This window comes from Anguilla anguilla, chromosome 14, assembly GCF_013347855.1.
Source record: "Anguilla anguilla isolate fAngAng1 chromosome 14, fAngAng1.pri, whole genome shotgun sequence".
Taxonomy (NCBI): Eukaryota; Metazoa; Chordata; class Actinopteri; order Anguilliformes; family Anguillidae; genus Anguilla; species Anguilla anguilla.
Genome location: NC_049214.1, coordinates 32,443,887 through 32,461,452, shown reverse-complemented (window position 1 = coordinate 32,461,452; position 17,566 = coordinate 32,443,887). Strand labels below are relative to the sequence as shown.

General features: G+C 52.3%; 1 protein-coding gene across 5 annotated transcripts in view; it reads right to left on the bottom strand.

Moving 5' to 3' along the window:
- The window catches only part of LOC118213076 (membrane-associated phosphatidylinositol transfer protein 2-like), a 45,493-nt gene extending 31,688 nt beyond the window's left edge, over positions 1-13,805 (bottom strand). For 3 of the 5 annotated variants that reach the window (XM_035391728.1, XM_035391727.1, XM_035391729.1), the window contains exons 1-4: positions 13,600-13,705; positions 5,390-5,604; positions 3,128-3,249; positions 433-666 (exon numbers count right to left, since the gene is read on the bottom strand). In XM_035391728.1, coding sequence (XP_035247619.1) covers positions 433-666; positions 3,128-3,249; positions 5,390-5,604; positions 13,600-13,677 — 649 coding nt within the window. In that variant the 5' untranslated portion in view covers positions 13,678-13,705. Of the gene's footprint in view, positions 1-432; positions 667-3,127; positions 3,250-5,389; positions 5,605-13,501; positions 13,526-13,599 lie in introns of those variants that run through there. The other 2 variants (XM_035391730.1, XM_035391726.1) reach the window with 2 other exon arrangements.
- Between the last annotated feature and the right edge of the window lie 3,761 nt (positions 13,806-17,566).

The window sequence follows — 17,566 nt, the reverse complement described above, 5'->3', positions numbered from 1 at the left end:
ACCCCATAATGGCTGGAGGAACAATGAGCTGTCAATCACTGGGCTGTCAAAAACTAGTTGAACCAGTCAAAAGGTTTTTCCATCTAAATTAGAATACAGCTGGTTGAAAACACTGAGTCACTGGAAGCTCCACCCCTTCGCCCATTCTTCACCTGAATTGAACACGTATTTGAAATGTGTTAACTCTTTAGAATTAGACGACAACGCTTCGATGGAATTTCCCTAACTGCTTAAAGAACCACAAAGCATACCACAGTACAAAAGAACAATTTCCTGCTAAATGTTGACAATATTTAAAGTGAAAAGAATTGTGTCTTTTCAGACTGCTTACACGCACACACACACATACACTCTCTCACACGCACACGCACACAAACACACACGCACACACAGATATGCACGACCCCCCCCCCTCCCCCCCCGTATACGCACCGACGTCGTGGATGAAGCGCTCGATCTTGGACTGCATGCCCCAGTAGCGGAACTCCACCTTGCACAGCTTGTAGGCGCACATTATGGGTATCTTCCCGGGGTCGTTGTCATAGTCCTGGATCCAGTCGTCCGTCAGCGGCCCCCGCTTGGTCTTCAGTGACCGGTAGAGCCGGGGATCTTCCTCCGCCAGGTACTCGTGGGGGGCGATGGGGTCCTTCACGATGTCGATGGGGTCTGGGCCAGCCAGGGTGACACACACACACACACACAGAAACACACTTTTTAATGCATTTTTTAATTGGTGCAACCTCCACTACTGATTCGAGAAAACACAGACAAGAATGGGGTCACACAGTCAGCCACAAACACACACACACACACACACACACACACACAGTCAGCCACACACACACCATCAGCTACACACACACACACTCCATCAGCTACATACACACACACACAGTCAGCCACACACGCACCATAAGCCACACACACACACACACACACACACACACACACAGTCAGCCACACACACACCATCAGCTACACACACACACACACAGTCATCTACACGCACACCATCAGCTACACACACACACACACACATACAGTCAGCCACAAACACACTATAAACCACACACACAGTCAGCCACAAATACACTACATACCACACACACACAGTCAGCCACACACACTCCATCAGCTACATACACACACACACAGTCAGCCACACACGCACCATAAGCCACACACACACACACACAGTCAGCCACAAACACACTATAAACCACACACACAGTCAGCAAAACACACACTATCAGCCACACATACACCATCAGCTACACACACTGTAAGCCAAACACGCACCGAAAGCCACACACACACTATAAACCACACACGCACACACACACAGTCAGCCACAAACACACTATAAACCACACACGCACACACACACAGTCAGCCACACACACACTATAAACCACACACGCACACACACACAGTCAGCCACAAACACACTATAAACCACACACGCACACACACACAGTCAGCCACAAACACACTATAAACCACACACGCACCCACACACAGTCAGCCACAAACACACTATAAACCACACACGCACCCACACACAGTCAGCCACAAACACACACTATAAACCACACACGCACACACACAGTCAGCCACAAACACACTATAAACCACACACGCACACACACACAGTCAGCCACACACACACTATAAACCACACACGCACACACACACAGTCAGCCACAAACACACTATAAACCACACATGCACACACACACCGTCAGCCACAAACACACTATAAACCACACACGCACCCACACACAGTCAGCCACAAACACACTATAAACCACACACGCACCCACACACAGTCAGCCACAAACACACTATAAACCACACACGCACACACACAGTCAGCCACAAACACACTATAAACCACACACGCACACACACACAGTCAGCCACACACACACTATAAACCACACACGCACACACACACAGTCAGCCACAAACACACTATAAACCACACATGCACACACACACCGTCAGCCACAAACACACTATAAACCACACATGCACACACACACCGTCAGCCACAAACACACTATAAACCACACACACACACACACAGTCAGCCACAAACACACTATAAACCACACACACACACACACAGTCAGCCACAAACACACTATAAACCACACACGCACCCACACACAGTCAGCCACAAACACACTATAAACCACACACACACACACACAGTCAGCCACAAACACACTATAAACCACACACACACACACACACCGTCAGCCACAAATACACTATAAACTGGATAACACCATAAGCCACAAACACACTATAAACCACACACACACCATTAGCTACACACACTGTCAGCCACACACACACCATAAGGCACAGACACTGTCAGTCACAAACACACTGGCAAGCACACACACAGTCCACACAGAGGGGACATTGGGGTGTTGTGTCATCTGGTGGCCAGTAGAGGGCCCTGTTGTAAGAGTGCTGTGTGTCTGAGAGGGCCAGAGGACGGGCGGGGGGGGGGGGGGGTAATTATGTAACAGGGCGAGTGCGGCACTTCCTCTGCTGTGGATGTTTCAGTCTCGCCAGCGTACCTGTCCCAGGGTGCACCTGTGCTCCTCAGCTGGGACCGGCCCATCGTATAGAGAAGTAAATTACAGAGCAGAGCACATCACCCCCACCCCAATCTGCAGCACCTATCCTATTAACATCACCCTCACCCCGACCTGGAACACCTGTCACTCATCATTTATCAGGGCGGCCGGTCTGTTCATCGTTACTCCTTTAACTGTTTTTATTCTGTCAGTCACAAACAGCAGGGATGGATGTGACGTCCCCATTTTAGACAGGGGTCAGGGGTCAGCAGCCTTGACCCTGGATGGCTGAAGGGTTTCTGTTTTCACCTTAATATCAGCAGCTGGTGACAGCTGAAGAACGCAGGTGAGAGGAGTCAACTCTGTAATCAGCTGCTTTAATCAATCATCTCCACTGCTGATTAAACAGGGGACCCAGCAGACCCCACAGCTCCCCTGGTCCGGGTCTGCAGCCAGAGCCGCAGATCTCCCAGCATGCACCTGGGCGTCACCCGCACAGGAAGCCTCAGAGAAGGCGGCGGCTGTGAGCTCACCTAGCGTGCGCTGCCTCCGCTCGGCAGGCGACAGGTTGAAGACGTCCACCTGGTTCCCCGTGTCGGGCTTGTAGTAGGTCTCGATGTCGATGGAGAACTTCTCCACAAAGGGGCAGGTGTACCTGCAAGGACCAGAGCAGGGTCAGCGTGTCACGGAATGTGAGGAGGGCAAGGAGGCCTGTATTCACCACGTTCATTTAGCACCTGAGAGCGAGGTCTCATGACTACAGAAACAGGCGAGGCCAATGCAGTACATCAGTGATGGGTTGACTTGAACCAATCACGAATTGTGAAGAGTCCTGAAATACTTCATCATGAATATGGGCTTTTATGTTTTACAGTTTACTGATAATTTTAAAGAAACATCTCTGTCCACAAATATTCAAGCAAAACTTGTTTCAAACAATCGTACAAAAAGAGATAAAAGAGAGGGAGGGAAAGAGAGTGAAAGAGAAACAAACACACATACTGTACATGCCTGCAGTTTAAACAGTGGGGAAAGAAAGATTCTCGTGTTGTATATTCGTACACATTGACCCCAGGCCTGACACAGACACGGTAGACATGATTGGTGAGCGAGACATGATGGTGCAGACACAGTTCATGTGATTGGTCAGCTGGACTGTGACCCGATGCCATTGGGCAGCTGCAACCAATCAGCCGCCCCCACTACCGCCGCACGGCGTCGGTGGTTTTACCACCCGCTGCCAGCACTCATCCATATTTCATCATATTTATCGGCACGTTCATTATGACTGTGATCATTACCAGTGCTGGCAGTCTGTTGATATTAGTACAGTAAATTCATACATATCGTATTTATGTATTAAAATAAGCGGGGAGGGAGCGTAGTGGAACGCGATTGGCTAGCAGCCGTAACGCTGCTGTCTGAGCACAGTGCTGACAGAGGCTCGGCCTGAAGGTCCGGCTTTGTGCTGAGTCAGCTCTGTCACATGACAGCTTTCATATTTCCATAAACACTGTCCGTGTAAAGCAGCTGGCTCGGCACTAAGCATGTGATTTCCCCTACACACCGGATTCATTGGGAGACGTTTGTGTGTGTGTGTGGGTGTGCTGCCAACCAATTTCAACCAATTCTCATTGTCATGAGACAGTTCAGGAAATTAACAGAAATTTGTTTTGGGAACGGAAAACAATTCTCATCTAACATTTTATGGCCATTCTTCAGGAAATTAACTTTCTATCCATTTCCTGGTCTGAGTGAATTCAGTCAGTCCCTAATTCTGGTGAGATTGGAGAGAAATACAGTCCCTGACTCTGATGAGATTGCAGAGGAATACAGTCTCTGACTCTGGTGAGATTGCAGAGGAATACAGTCTCTGACTGTGGTGAGATTGCAGAGGAATACAGTCTCTGACTCTGATGAGATTGGAGAGAAATACAGTCTCTGACTCTGATGAGATTGCAGAGGAATACAGTCTCTGACTCTGGTGAGATTGCAGAGGAATACAGTCTCTGACTGTGGTGAGATTGCAGAGGAATACAGTCTCTGACTCTGATGAGATTGGAGAGAAATACAGTCTCTGACTCTGATGAGATTGCAGAGGAATACAGTCTCTGACTCTGATGAGATTGGAGAGAAATACAGTCTCTGACTCTGATGAGATTGCAGAGGAATACAGTCTCTGACTCTGATGAGATTGGAGAGAAATACAGTCTCTGACTCTGATGAGATTGCAGAGGAATACAGTCTCTGACTGTGGTGAGATTGGAGTGGAATGCATTCTCTGACTCCGGTGAGATTTGAGTGGAATGCATTCTCTGACTGTGGTGAGATTGGAGAGCAATACAGTCGCGGACAGAAATAGCAGAGAAAGCCATTTGTCCTCACCCTAGCAGCCTGGCAGACGGCCATATTGGGCTTTCCAGCGGTGGAACAGCACGCTACTCTGATGAGGTATAAGAGCACAGTGCTCCACCTCAGAAGCATGTCCCCCCCTCCCCTCCTCCAGAGGTCAGGAATGCACCCCCCACCCAGCACTCACAGTGCAGTCACTGAAACAGTGGTACTCAAATCTGACCCTCGGGGCCAGAAGTACTGTTAGTGTACATTCCTCCCCTCTAATCAGGGGCTCATTTAAACCTGACGCACCAGGTGAGTGTAACCTCCGGCCAATCACTGACAACAATCAATCAATTAAAACCAGCAGTACTACTGGCCTGGAGGGCCAGGAAAACAATCTCCCACAGGCGCAGCGGGGCCTCCGGGCCTCCGGGGGGCGACGTGTGTGGGTGTCTCACCGCGTGCGGGTGTACGGGTAGGCGTTCCAGGACTCCTCCTCCACGCGCAGGGCGGCCTTGGGCAGGATGGAGCGGAACCAGCTGGGGATGTGCATGCCGATGTGGTACACCTTGTGCGTGTACTGGCCCGAGCCGCCCGGCCCGTCCGTGTACGGCCGGTTCTCCAGGATCTCCACCCCGCTGCCCTCCCCGCACGTCTCCTCCCGGCTCTTCTTCTGCAAGGGGGGGGGGGGAAACAGAGCGCAGAGGAGTTAGAGGAGTTAACATCACCCAAATGGATAAAATTACATGGCCAGGATGCCTGCATTCTGTGCCTTTGTTCGAATGCTCCTGGGCTAAATACATTTATATAGTATGTAAGGGACAATCCACCACGAGGGTGGCCTGCTATCAAAAGATAATAACCGGCGCGGTTGCCTCCGAGGTGGTCTGCTATATGTTTTGATAGCATACCACCTCGGAGTGGATTATACTGCTTATCACTCGGCGAATTACCTCACGAGCGAAATCTGTCGATAATTTGCTTTCACATCCTGAAGAGGAGGCAGCTCCCTGCACCCAGGGCATTATAACACGTACCGGCTCCTCAGAAGTCAGACAAAAGGAAGGAGCCGTCGTAGAGACAGCGCCAGAGCGCTCCGGCTGTTTCCCGCCGGTCGGGGGGGACCCGGCGAACGCGGAACATGACCGCTAGCGTTCCGTTAGCGCTGCGACGCTGCGGAACCCTGCTCCACAGCCAGCGAGCCCGAGCGGGCCGCGCACCGCCCCTCTCTCGCGGCGTCACGTTGGCGGGACGCGATGACTGCGCGGTTCTCTGGCGGGGGAGAGCTTTCGTGATCGCTCATTCCCCCCCCCCCCCCCGGCCGGGACGAGAAAACGCCGAGGTCAGCAAACACCCCCGCAGCCAGAGAGAGCGAAGGCAAAGTCGTCCGGACGGAAAGTCAAACTCGACGCGGGTGTGGGGAGGGGGGAGGACAGCTTGTGCTATTTCCGAAAATCCCCCCCTGCCCCCGCCTGCTCATTTGCCCCAGCAGGGGTGATCGATTGCCTTTCACCGGGACTGTCGGAGGGCTGAACACCCAGCAAGCGTTTCTCAGCGTGCCCGTGAGCACAAAACGCCGCAAACTCCGCCCACGGGACCTCAGGGTACCCCGCCGGCTCCCGTCAGCAGTGGGTCGGCCGAAGGACCTTCACCAGATACAGAGCCCCAGTGTTCCTCCCGTCCGCTCTGCTTCTCAGCCACAGGAAGCTCCGGTGCTAATTACACGGGCCTAAAGGATCAGCTTACACCGCAGGGAGACTAAACGCTCAGGGCCAGGTGAGGGAGGACCACTCAGCCGAGTCCAAGGCTCTGTGTCTGCGGCTCCCTCGTCTTAGAAGAGCAGGTTCCTTACCCAGGATGCCTCGAGGCGGTTCTAAAGACAGGGAACCACAGAACATCCAGCCGAGGATGCAGAGAGGGTGCAGAGGGGGAACTCGGAGGAGGGGTATCTGATGGGCGTACCCCAGATCAGCAGCCAGCCCTAAAAGCGGGGAGCCCAGCCCCCCACCTCGCGGGCCGACCCGTCCCGGACGGGGTTCAGCAAACAGACGGTCACACTTAGTAGAGCCTTACAGGAACAGCATTGAATTAGCAGAACGGGCGAGCTGGCAAGCAGCCACACATAGTCTCATAACAGGGAGAAGGGGATGTACACACCATCACATTAAGTGCCCCTAACACAGACACCTGCACACCTGCCCCTAACACAGACACCACCTGAACACCTGCCCTGCGCATGGCCGTCCCTCAGGATTGGCCGCAGCATGCCTGCAGTGTGTGGGGGAGGGGGGGCCGCAGAAAGGTGAAGAGAGCCTCGCGCTCAGAGGAAAGGGGTGTCACGAAAGGCCCAGAGTGGGAGCGTCTGCCCCCCCCCCCCCCAAAAGAAAGAAACAACTGCACAGCAGAGCCCGGGAGTGAAAAAATGGAGAGATAGAGACAGAGTGAGAGAGAGATGGAGACATACAGACAGGGCGAGAGAAAGATGGAGAGACAGCAAGAGAGAGAGAGAGATTGAGAGACGACATGAAGAGAGGAGACAGACAGAAAGAGGGAGGGAGAGAAAGAGACGAAGAGAGAGAGAAGGACAGCACAGGCGAGGAGAAAAAAAGGGTTTAAGTATGCTGTTTAACTTCACTGAGGCAGTAAATCAATGGAGCTTGTTTGTCATTCATTTCCAGTCCTACCCCCCACCCCCCAACCACCAACCCCCAAACTCAGACAAACGCTCCTCATCATCAATTCATACCGCCATCCTGAGCCCCGCTCAGCGAGCGGTAAACCTGCGGCCTGGTACTGGGTGAGCTGAAGACCCAAAAGAGCCTCACGGGTCATAGGCAGCACACCGCCCCACACTGCACACCCGCCCAGGCCCACCTCTAAGGGAATCCGCCATGGTATTCATAAAAGGGCTTACATCAGGCCTGCCCAGCCCTGTTCCTGCAGATCTACCCTCCTGTAGGGTTTCATTTCAACCCTGATTTGGCACACCTGATTCTACTAATTAGCAGGTGAAAAATATCTCTACCTGTTGAATGAAGTGTATTTTGTTAGGGTCGAAGTGAAAACCTACAGGACGGTAGATCTCCAGGTACAGGATTGGGGACCCCTGGTTTACATAATAAATATTTTAATGCATGGCAAATTGTGGTCACTCACTCACTCATTCACTCACGGACGACCTGTGGGACGCATGCACAGGTGCATCTCCCAAAATCACCACTTTGAACGGCACGAGATTTTTAAGCACAGCTTTATCGCCTAACGTTCCTTTAGCTAACCCTAACATGTTAGTGTTTCGCCTACTTTAGTTAACCTACTTAGCGCGTACCACCGATACAGATGTATGGACACACGGGGGACAACAAATAACATTGTTAGGTGAGGACATGCCACAGCTAGCTAACTATATAGTTAGCCAAGTTTTACTCATGACACTTAGTACAGGTGCGTCGTGGGTCTGGACGGTTTCGTGCTTGTTGTACGTTACTCTGCACAGTGCCTGCCTAGAGAACATGGTGTAATGTGCTGTCCACACGTGCATAAATATGTGTCATGGCCAAGCTGAGCTCATAAATGCCATAGAGCTGTTAACAATAAACTCTGTTCCATCAGCAGCGGACTGCCGCCCCCCCAGGCTCCTTGCAGAAGCCATGTGAAAGAGAGGAATTTTCACAGCGGTGTGATGGCGGGAACAGTCAGTCCCCCCCCCCCCCCGCCTGAGGAAAGTCGCGAACGGCAAAAACCGTTGGCTTGTCTCGCTCAACAGGCAATCACGGCGGCTCTCACTCGATAGCCAATCACGGCTGTCTCTCCCCGTCCTCAGACTTGAACCCGGCCCTGGGGCGTCTTGTCTGAGAGAACGGGGACGGTTTCTCAGAAACCGCACAAACAGGTTCGACAACTCTGCAAGGGCGCCCCCACGCAGTCTTCCTGCCTCGGGCGCCATCTTCCCAGCATGCATTGGGACGGCTCCCACGACTGGAAGGCAGGGTTTCGGCTGAGGCTTTCCGGCAGGCGGCGAATTAGCCGCGACGGCCCCTCCCAGCCGCCATTACACACGACAGGCTATTCATTAGCCACAGAGCGCCCCTCAGCACTGAGCGGGTCTGCAGCGCGGACACACCGCAGGCCTCTGAAGCCCCCCCCTCCCCTGCAGGCCGTCAAAGTGCCCCCCCCACAACCGCCCACCTCCCCCGAAGGCCGCCAAAGTGCCCCCCCCCACCCCCCCTGCAGGCCGGCAGAGCTCCATCACCACCACCACCAGAGCAGGCCACTACCCCCCCCCCTCCTCTCCCAGCCCCCCCTGCCTTCAGCTGCTCCTGCAGCAGCACCAGCAGCAGCTCCAGCACACGCCACTTCATTACCCCGCTGACAGCCCACGCAGGGCGGGGTGCTGGCCTGCATCAATCCTGCTCCTCCTGCCGGAAGATTTACACTCGGGAGAGCAAAAAAAAAACAAACGAGCCAGACGAAATGATGAAATTAGGGGAGGAAAGAAAAAAAGAAACTTACTTCTTTTTTCACCCTACTCCCCCTCCACCACCTTTTTATTAATGGGTTTATTGAACGTGTTCTATTACGCACATTCTGTATTTTGCAGGCTTTGTCAAACGTCTTATCCAGACCCGAGTCGGACATGTATTTTCTTCACTGTTCAAATGCTCCTGCTCCTCCCTGAGAATTTTTCACAAAACGTCAAGAGCCCAGAATGTAGTCATATGAAAGAATAATTCTGTTCTGTGTTTCTGCAAAATCTGATTTTTAACTGTCATTAAGTCATCTGACCCCAGGAATGGTCTCACCACCACAATGCTGGGATACTCATGTTCAATTCTGAAGAGGGGAGAACATTTGTTTGGAAAAAAGAAGCTTGTGGGTCAAAGTTTCTGTTTTGACTATACACCACAAAGTGGAGGCACTTTCCGCCAGGGTGTAAACACCGCTGCCCTCGCTTACGGTCATCTCTGCAAATCAGCCAATCACAACGATGAATCTGTAATTAAGTATTAACGGGCACCGACTCGCCTGGCGGACATTAGGAGACGTGTGCGGGGTCCTGGGGCGGGGGTGGGGGGGGGATACTTGGCCCCCACCACCTGAAAGAGAGATACTCTCTGCAGTGAGGAGAGCCAGAGAAGAGAAATCCCGAATACAAGAACAGAGAGCCGGAGGACATGGCACTCCGCCATGGCGTCTGCTCTCCCAGCACTCCCTCCTTCCCTGCCCGCCGTGACTCATCGCTCCCTCGGGAACCCCCCCCCCCCCCCCCCCACCCCCACCCCCACCCCCACCCCGCGGCCCTCATCAGCAGCACGGCCGAAAGGTCACAGCCCCTGAGGAGCCCCGCCCGGACGCTCCGATGGAGACGTGTGCACTGAGCGCGCTCCTGAAGCAGGACAGGAAATGAGCGCGTACGTTTCGCTACGCCTAGGTTTCCCGCACGGTCCTCCGTGCTCCGCCCCCCTCCCCCCCCCCCCCCCCCCCCCGCCTCAGATCAGGGACGGGGAGTGCCGTGGGGTTGCCGAGGCAACGCTGCCACGTCAGCCTCCCTGTCAGTCTCATCTCGTCTCTCGTGCGGTACAGCACGCACCAATGATGTCACTGGTAGCCGTGGCGCCCACAAAGACGCTGAAGTGGCATCTTTCAGCTGCCGATCTGGGGGGGAATCCAAAGCGGAGGTCCTGGTCCCGGCTGACAGCTCAGGCTCTCTCACGGGGCAGTCCCACTGTTCGGCCCACACGCACCAGCACCCCCCCGCCCAATCACAACATGCACGGGCGCACTGGTGAGCACTGCTCTTATCGCCCCAATATCCATATTAACCCCCCTACCCCCCCGCCCGACATCCACCTTAAACCCCCCTCATATCCACAGTAACCCCCTACCCCCCACATCCACATTCAATTTCCCCAATATCCACATTAACCCCCCCCCGACATCCACATAAACCCCCCCCATCCACCTTATGTTGCGCTACTTAGCACTGACCCAGCCAATGGGACAGGTGGTGTTACACACACTACGTGACTGCACAGCGTTACATATACTGTATCCTGTAACATCATTATTTCTGTAAGGTGGGATAGCAGATGCAGTTTTAGCAGCGGTTGTGATTATTGTTTGAAAGGTTGGGGGGGGGGGGGTTCAGAGGGGCGCTGAGTTCCCCCCCCCGCCTCCACCCTCCTGCTCTCCCAGATGGCTGTGCAGGCCCGTGGGAAACGGCCTTAATGTCATTAGAGAGGATCAGAGCGCTAACATAGCCCCGCCCTCAGCGAGCCGGAGGAGGAGGCTCCGCCCACAACTGCAACTCAACCGTCCCCACAAGCAAGGTCCACAAGCACCACAGCACCTGTTCCACACACACACAAACATGAACACTAACACACGCACACACACACATACACACACTGTATGCATACACACACACACCACAGCACCTGTTCCACACACACACAAACATGAACACTATACACACGCACACACACACATACACACACTGTATGCATACACACACACACGCACTGTACACACACAGGCACACGCACACACAAGCACACAATACATACACAAACAAGCACACTATATACACACACACACTCACTGTACACAAACGTATAGACACACATACAAGCTTGCAAGCATGCACACACACACACACACACACATAAACACACACACACACTCACTGTACACTAAGGCACTGTACTCACTAAGGCATAGACACACACACACAAGCTTGAAGTCACACACACACACACACACACACACACAGACAGACAGAGACGCAAACAAACACACACACACTCACTGTACACTAAGGCATAGACACACACACACACAAGCTTGAAGGCAAACACGCACACAGTCAGACACACATACACACACTCACTGTACACTAAAGCATAGACACACACACAAGCTTGAAGGCACACACACACACAGTCATAGACACACACACATACAGACACACACACTGTACACTAAGGCACAGACACACACACAAGCTTGAAGGCACACACACACACACACACACAGTCATAGACACACACACAAGCTTGAAGGCACACACACACACAGTCATAGACACACACACACACACAGTCATAGACACACACATATACAGACACACACACTGTACACTAAGGCATAGACACACACACAAGCTTGAAGGCACACACACACACAGTCATAGACACACACACACACACACACAGTCATAGACACACACACACACACACACATACACACACACACTGTACACTAAGGCACAGACACACACACACACACGCCGGCATCTGGAGGAGAAACAGTAAACACGACCAAGTCTGCAACACTGGGCGGTTTTGTTCTGCAGTAAACATTTGCCAGGAGCTTAATCGGCAGTAATCTCCAGGATTACTCCTGGTTTTTTTAATCACGCTGTCCCTTAGAAATGAGCTTTATTATGTGGCAACACAGTTCAAAGTAATCTGTCATAAACCAGGTCTTTACATACCGTTTACAGGGGGGAGCTTGCTCCCTGTCTACCACAAACTCTTTCTGCAAAACACACTGATCTGCTAACGTACACACTGCCGTGTGTCCTGTCTGTCTGTCTGTCTGTCTGTGCCAGTCCTGGGTTACACCCGTTTGATTTTTTTATGCCGGTAAAACATTTAAATTATTCCTGAGAACTTTCAACGAAACGTATTACCAACCAAAATGGAAACAGGTGTTTCCTTCTGAATTGGTCAGTAACCTGCAGCAGCTTCAAATGCTCATCTCGCCCAGGTACCCTTATGAGGGGCCCAGGTAAGCCAAGGGACGGCCATCACGCCTCCAAAGAGACAGATGGTTCCACTCCCACTTCCAAAACTCGGTTTACAGATGTAGTGTGTGTTTGTGTACACACTCCATCTGTGTGTGTGTGTGTGTATGTACATATATGTGTGCATGCGTACTTATATATTTGCTTGCGTGTGTGTGTGTGCGTGTGTGTGGGGGGGAGTGTCTGTGTGTATGAATCTTTGTCTCTGTCTCTGTATGTGTGTGGAATATCATGTAGAGCTGGGCAATGCGCTAATGTGCTAATATTACTGTCCTGTATTATATGGCGCTGGATGATATGCTAACGTGCTAATGATACTCACCTGTATCATGTGCAGCTGGACGATGCGCTAACGTGCTAATGTTACTCGTCTGTATCATATACAGCTGGGCGATATGCTAACGTGCTAATGTTACTCACCTGTATCATGTACAGCTGGGCGATGTGCTAACATGCTAATGCTTCTCACCTGTATCATGTAGAGCTTGTCGATACGCTAACGAGCTAATGTTACCCAGCTGTATAATATAGAACTGGGCAATGCGCTAACGTGCTAATGCTTCTCACCTGTATCATGTAGAGTTTGTCGATACGCTAACATGCTAATGTTACTCACCTGTATAATGTAGTGCAGGGCGATGCGCTAACGTGCTAATGCTTCTCACCTGTATCATGTAGAGCTTGTCGATACGCTAACGAGCTAATGTTACCCAGCTGTATAATATAGAACTGGGCAATGCGCTAACGTGCTAATGCTTCTCACCTGTATCATGTAGAGCTGGGCGATGCGGTAACATGCTAATGTTACTCACCTATATAATGTAGTGCAGGGCGATGCGCTAACGTGCTAATGCTTCTCACCTGTATCATGTAGAGCTGGGCGATGCGGTACTCCTCCACGCTCATGGGCATGGGGATGCGGTACTCCTTGATCAGCATGTTGAGCTGAGGGGGTGGGGGGTGGGGGGTGAGGGGGGCTGGGGGGGCGCAGTCGGCCGGCTTCAGAAGAAATCCAGCGGGAGGGTTCGAGCCCAGGCGCCTCAAGCCGCTGTTGGTGATCTCATCGACCAAACCTGCCAGGGGAGACAAACAGGATTCGATCAGTGTCCGAAACGCGTCTACCCTTCCCTGTCACCGCAGACAGCGTCAGCCGCCACCGCCTTACGACAACGGTACAGCAACGGTACAGCAACGCTACAACAACGCTACAGGAATGCTGAGCTGTGAGATCCTGCACTGCATCCTATAGCCGCTCACTTCCGCGCTAACCTCCAGTCTGCCCGCTGGACCCGTCCTGCAAACATAACGCCCCCGCTGGGCTGCTACATCGAGGTCCCACAGCACAATGAATGAAACAGACACACCGTAACAACACCCAACAGCTTTGGAAACTACCAAAAAACCACACCTCAAACCACAATCACAGTACACATGCAACCTTCTCCAGAACCACAACCACAGTACCTCTCGTAGAAGAACAGCCTGATCTCCCCCCACCTGGCAAGTCCAGTGAAATGAACCCCTCCTTCTCCGCAAAGTTTTACAGACTGTTCTCAAAGACTGAAGCGCAGGATCTGTCTCTTCAGGAATTTGAGTGAGAAGGGTCACCGAGTTGATGCCCTCACTGCCGGTCTCCTAATCCCAGACGGCGGAACATTCCGGAGGACAGACCCATGATGCTCCGCGCGGTTGGCGGCTCTGCTGAGCGCACGTTCGCGGTTTGGCGGTCGGGCTTCGGGGTTTTGTACACGCACCGGGGAGGGGAGACTCGCCACCGCCGATGGCCGCCACTCACAATGCCGGCGCCCCTGCCGCACCGCGTCCCAGGTCATAAACAGCATCACATGATTGGGGGGAGGGGGGGACGTGTGTGGGGGGGGGGGGGGGGGGTATGCTTAGCGTAAGACGGATTATCCTGTAGGACATTACACAACTGTTTCTTAAGCGGCGAGGAGAGTTGTGTGTGTGTACGCGTGTGCATGTGTGTACGCATGCACGTGACAGGCTGGTGGAGCTGTATGGTGTGTGTGTGGTGGTAGGTCTGACAACTCCTCATGGCAAATTTGGAATGGGGGGGTGGGGGTGCTGGATTGTTGGTCAGCGGACGTCCTGACCAGAGGGTTGTGCAATCGCCTCCATTTCCACCATAAGCAGCTCATATTACTGCAGCATGCAGCATACAGTAACTCTCCCCAAAAAAAAAAAAAACACAAAGAGAGTATAGATGAGGTAGGACTGATGCAGGGCTGCAGTGGGACAGATATGTGCTCCCATCCCTGTACCCGTCCCAGAGCCAAAGGGAGCACGAACGCGTACGAGCCACACCATTCCCCCGCAGGACGCGCCCACTGGCAACCTCAGCACATGAGCTCCCAGAATGAACCAGCTCCCATCTCCCTCAGCAAACAGAGGCACTGTTCTGCAGTGACGTATGAATGTTTTTCCAGCTAGCCGTTTAGTACCATGTTAGCCAGATAATAGGATTTCACATTATTAGCCATTTGTTATTGTACTATGCACTCTACCTCTAAACAGACACGCTTTTAAATCAAATTAAAACAAAGACACCGTTGAGCACATAAATATGCATCAATATGCCCAATCTAAGACATAGAAAGAACATAGAAAGCTTATGCTTGAGATAGCAGTGGCCTTTGCTGGAAAACGCAGAGCTTTCCCATTTTCTTCAATCACGTCTCACTTTCCACTGATTGGATTAATAAGCTGCCGGACAGTTAACCAGCTTCAAAGCAGTGGATTTGATATTTGACTTCGTTTTCCAGAAAGTTCGATTGGCAGACACATGTAATACACAACTGCAGCAACAATACCCTCCCTCACATTTGAACCAGACATTAATGCATGTGGTGTGTGTGTGCATGTGTGCGTGTGTGTGTGTGTGTGTGTGTGTGTGTGCATGTGTGCGTGTGTGTGTGTGTGTGTGTGTGTGCGTGTGTGTGTGTGTGTGTACACATGCATTAGTGTCTTCCTCTATAAAAGAGACGTAGGCCTGGGTAAATGAGTGTCACCCAGACACATGATCCCAAACAGGACTCTTCTCAGTTGGGGTCAGAGGTGGCTAAGGACGTTTGTCAACGAGGTCAAAACAGGGCACGGGGTCACTGTAGCTCTCCTCCGAAAACGAGCCGCGACAGAGCAGAGGACTTCTCCGATGTCCCGTCCAGTAACGCTACACGCGCGGTCTAGATTACACTTCCTCTTCCTGCCAGCCCAGCCATCGCACCAACAGCCCTCTCCTTCCAGTCAACGGCATCAACGGTCCCGAGTGCCCGTGTGTGAGGAAAGGACCGTTACTACCGTGTAACGTGACCAAGTTTTGGGTTTAGGGCGGCGAGAGCCAATGAAAATGCACGTTATTAACGCGTGTAACAGGAGAACAGTCATGGCGGCTCTCCTCCGCCCTGCTTTCAGCGCGAGACGCAAGCTGAGCTCCCAGGGGAGGCGGCTGATAGCATTACGCATGCAGGGCGTAGGCAGCAGGCCCTCATTAAGCCCTCCCCCCGCCCCTTCAGAACATGATTTTAAAAAATACTGCTTCTGACTGTTTTCCACAACCTCAGCTCTGGCTTCTCTTCCAGTCTGCGGTCCTGACAGCAGAACCGAATGCAACAGCGTGAAACCTGATGCGGAATTCCATCATGGCCGCCGGCCCAGTCCATGGCTCAGGAGAGGGGAAATGCTCTACAAATCTGACCTGAAACAAAATGGTGGAGGTGTGGGCTGCTGTGCAGGTGGTATAAAGCATTTCAAAGGTGAGCAACCAGCATTGCGTATGAAACAGATACTGTACATGCAAATACAAAATTTCATTAACATATATTTTAAATGCAGTCCATCCTCATCTGGAGATAAGCCTGTGGTCAGGTTTGCGGTTTTGGGGCGTGCCCCCCCGGAGGGTAATGCGACACGTCCCATCCCAGCTCTGGTCCTCTCAGTACCCACCTGGGTACCTGCATCTTCACTGAGGACCAGCACAACAGCAAGCTAGGTCTCCCAGCATGCCAACATGCCAACCAATCAGATTCCTTTCTGTTCTGAGGGAGGAGCCAAAGGTACTGGACACCACAGATTCTACAGGCTCACTAGATACCCAGCTCCTGAGTTCCATCCAGCCTTTCTGCCTCTTAAATGCAGGAGTGACGGTTCTGCCACTGTACTTGGGCATGCCCCTTGATGGATTTTCAAAAGATACATCAAAGAACGATACATCAAAATAGTTTTTTCTTCTCCAAGGAGGTGGGGGGGGGGGGGGGGGGGGGGGGGGGGGTGAGACAGAACTTCTGATGTTAAGAACATGAAGTTGAGCATCTAGAGCGTGGCACACAGGAAACAGCAGCACTAACACTCGCACACAGGAAACAGCAGCACTAACACTCGCACACAGGAAACAGAAGCGCTAACACTCACACACAGGAAACAGCAGCACTAACACTCGCACACAGGAAACAGCAGCACTAACACTCGCACACAGGAAACAGAAGCGCTAACACTCGCACACAGGAAACAGCAGCACTAACACTCGCACACAGGAAACAGAAGCGCTAACACTCACACACAGGAAACAGCAGCACTAACACTCGCACACAGGAAACAGCAGCACTAACACTCGCACACAGGAAACAGAAGCGCTAACACTCGCACACAGGAAACAGAAGTGCTAACGCTCACACAGGAAACAGAAGCGCTAACACTCGCACACAGGAAACAGAAGTGCTAACGCTCACACAGGAAACAGAAGCGCTAACACTCGCACACAGGAAACAGAAGTGCTAACTCTCACACACACAGAGACTGAATCTAACCTGCC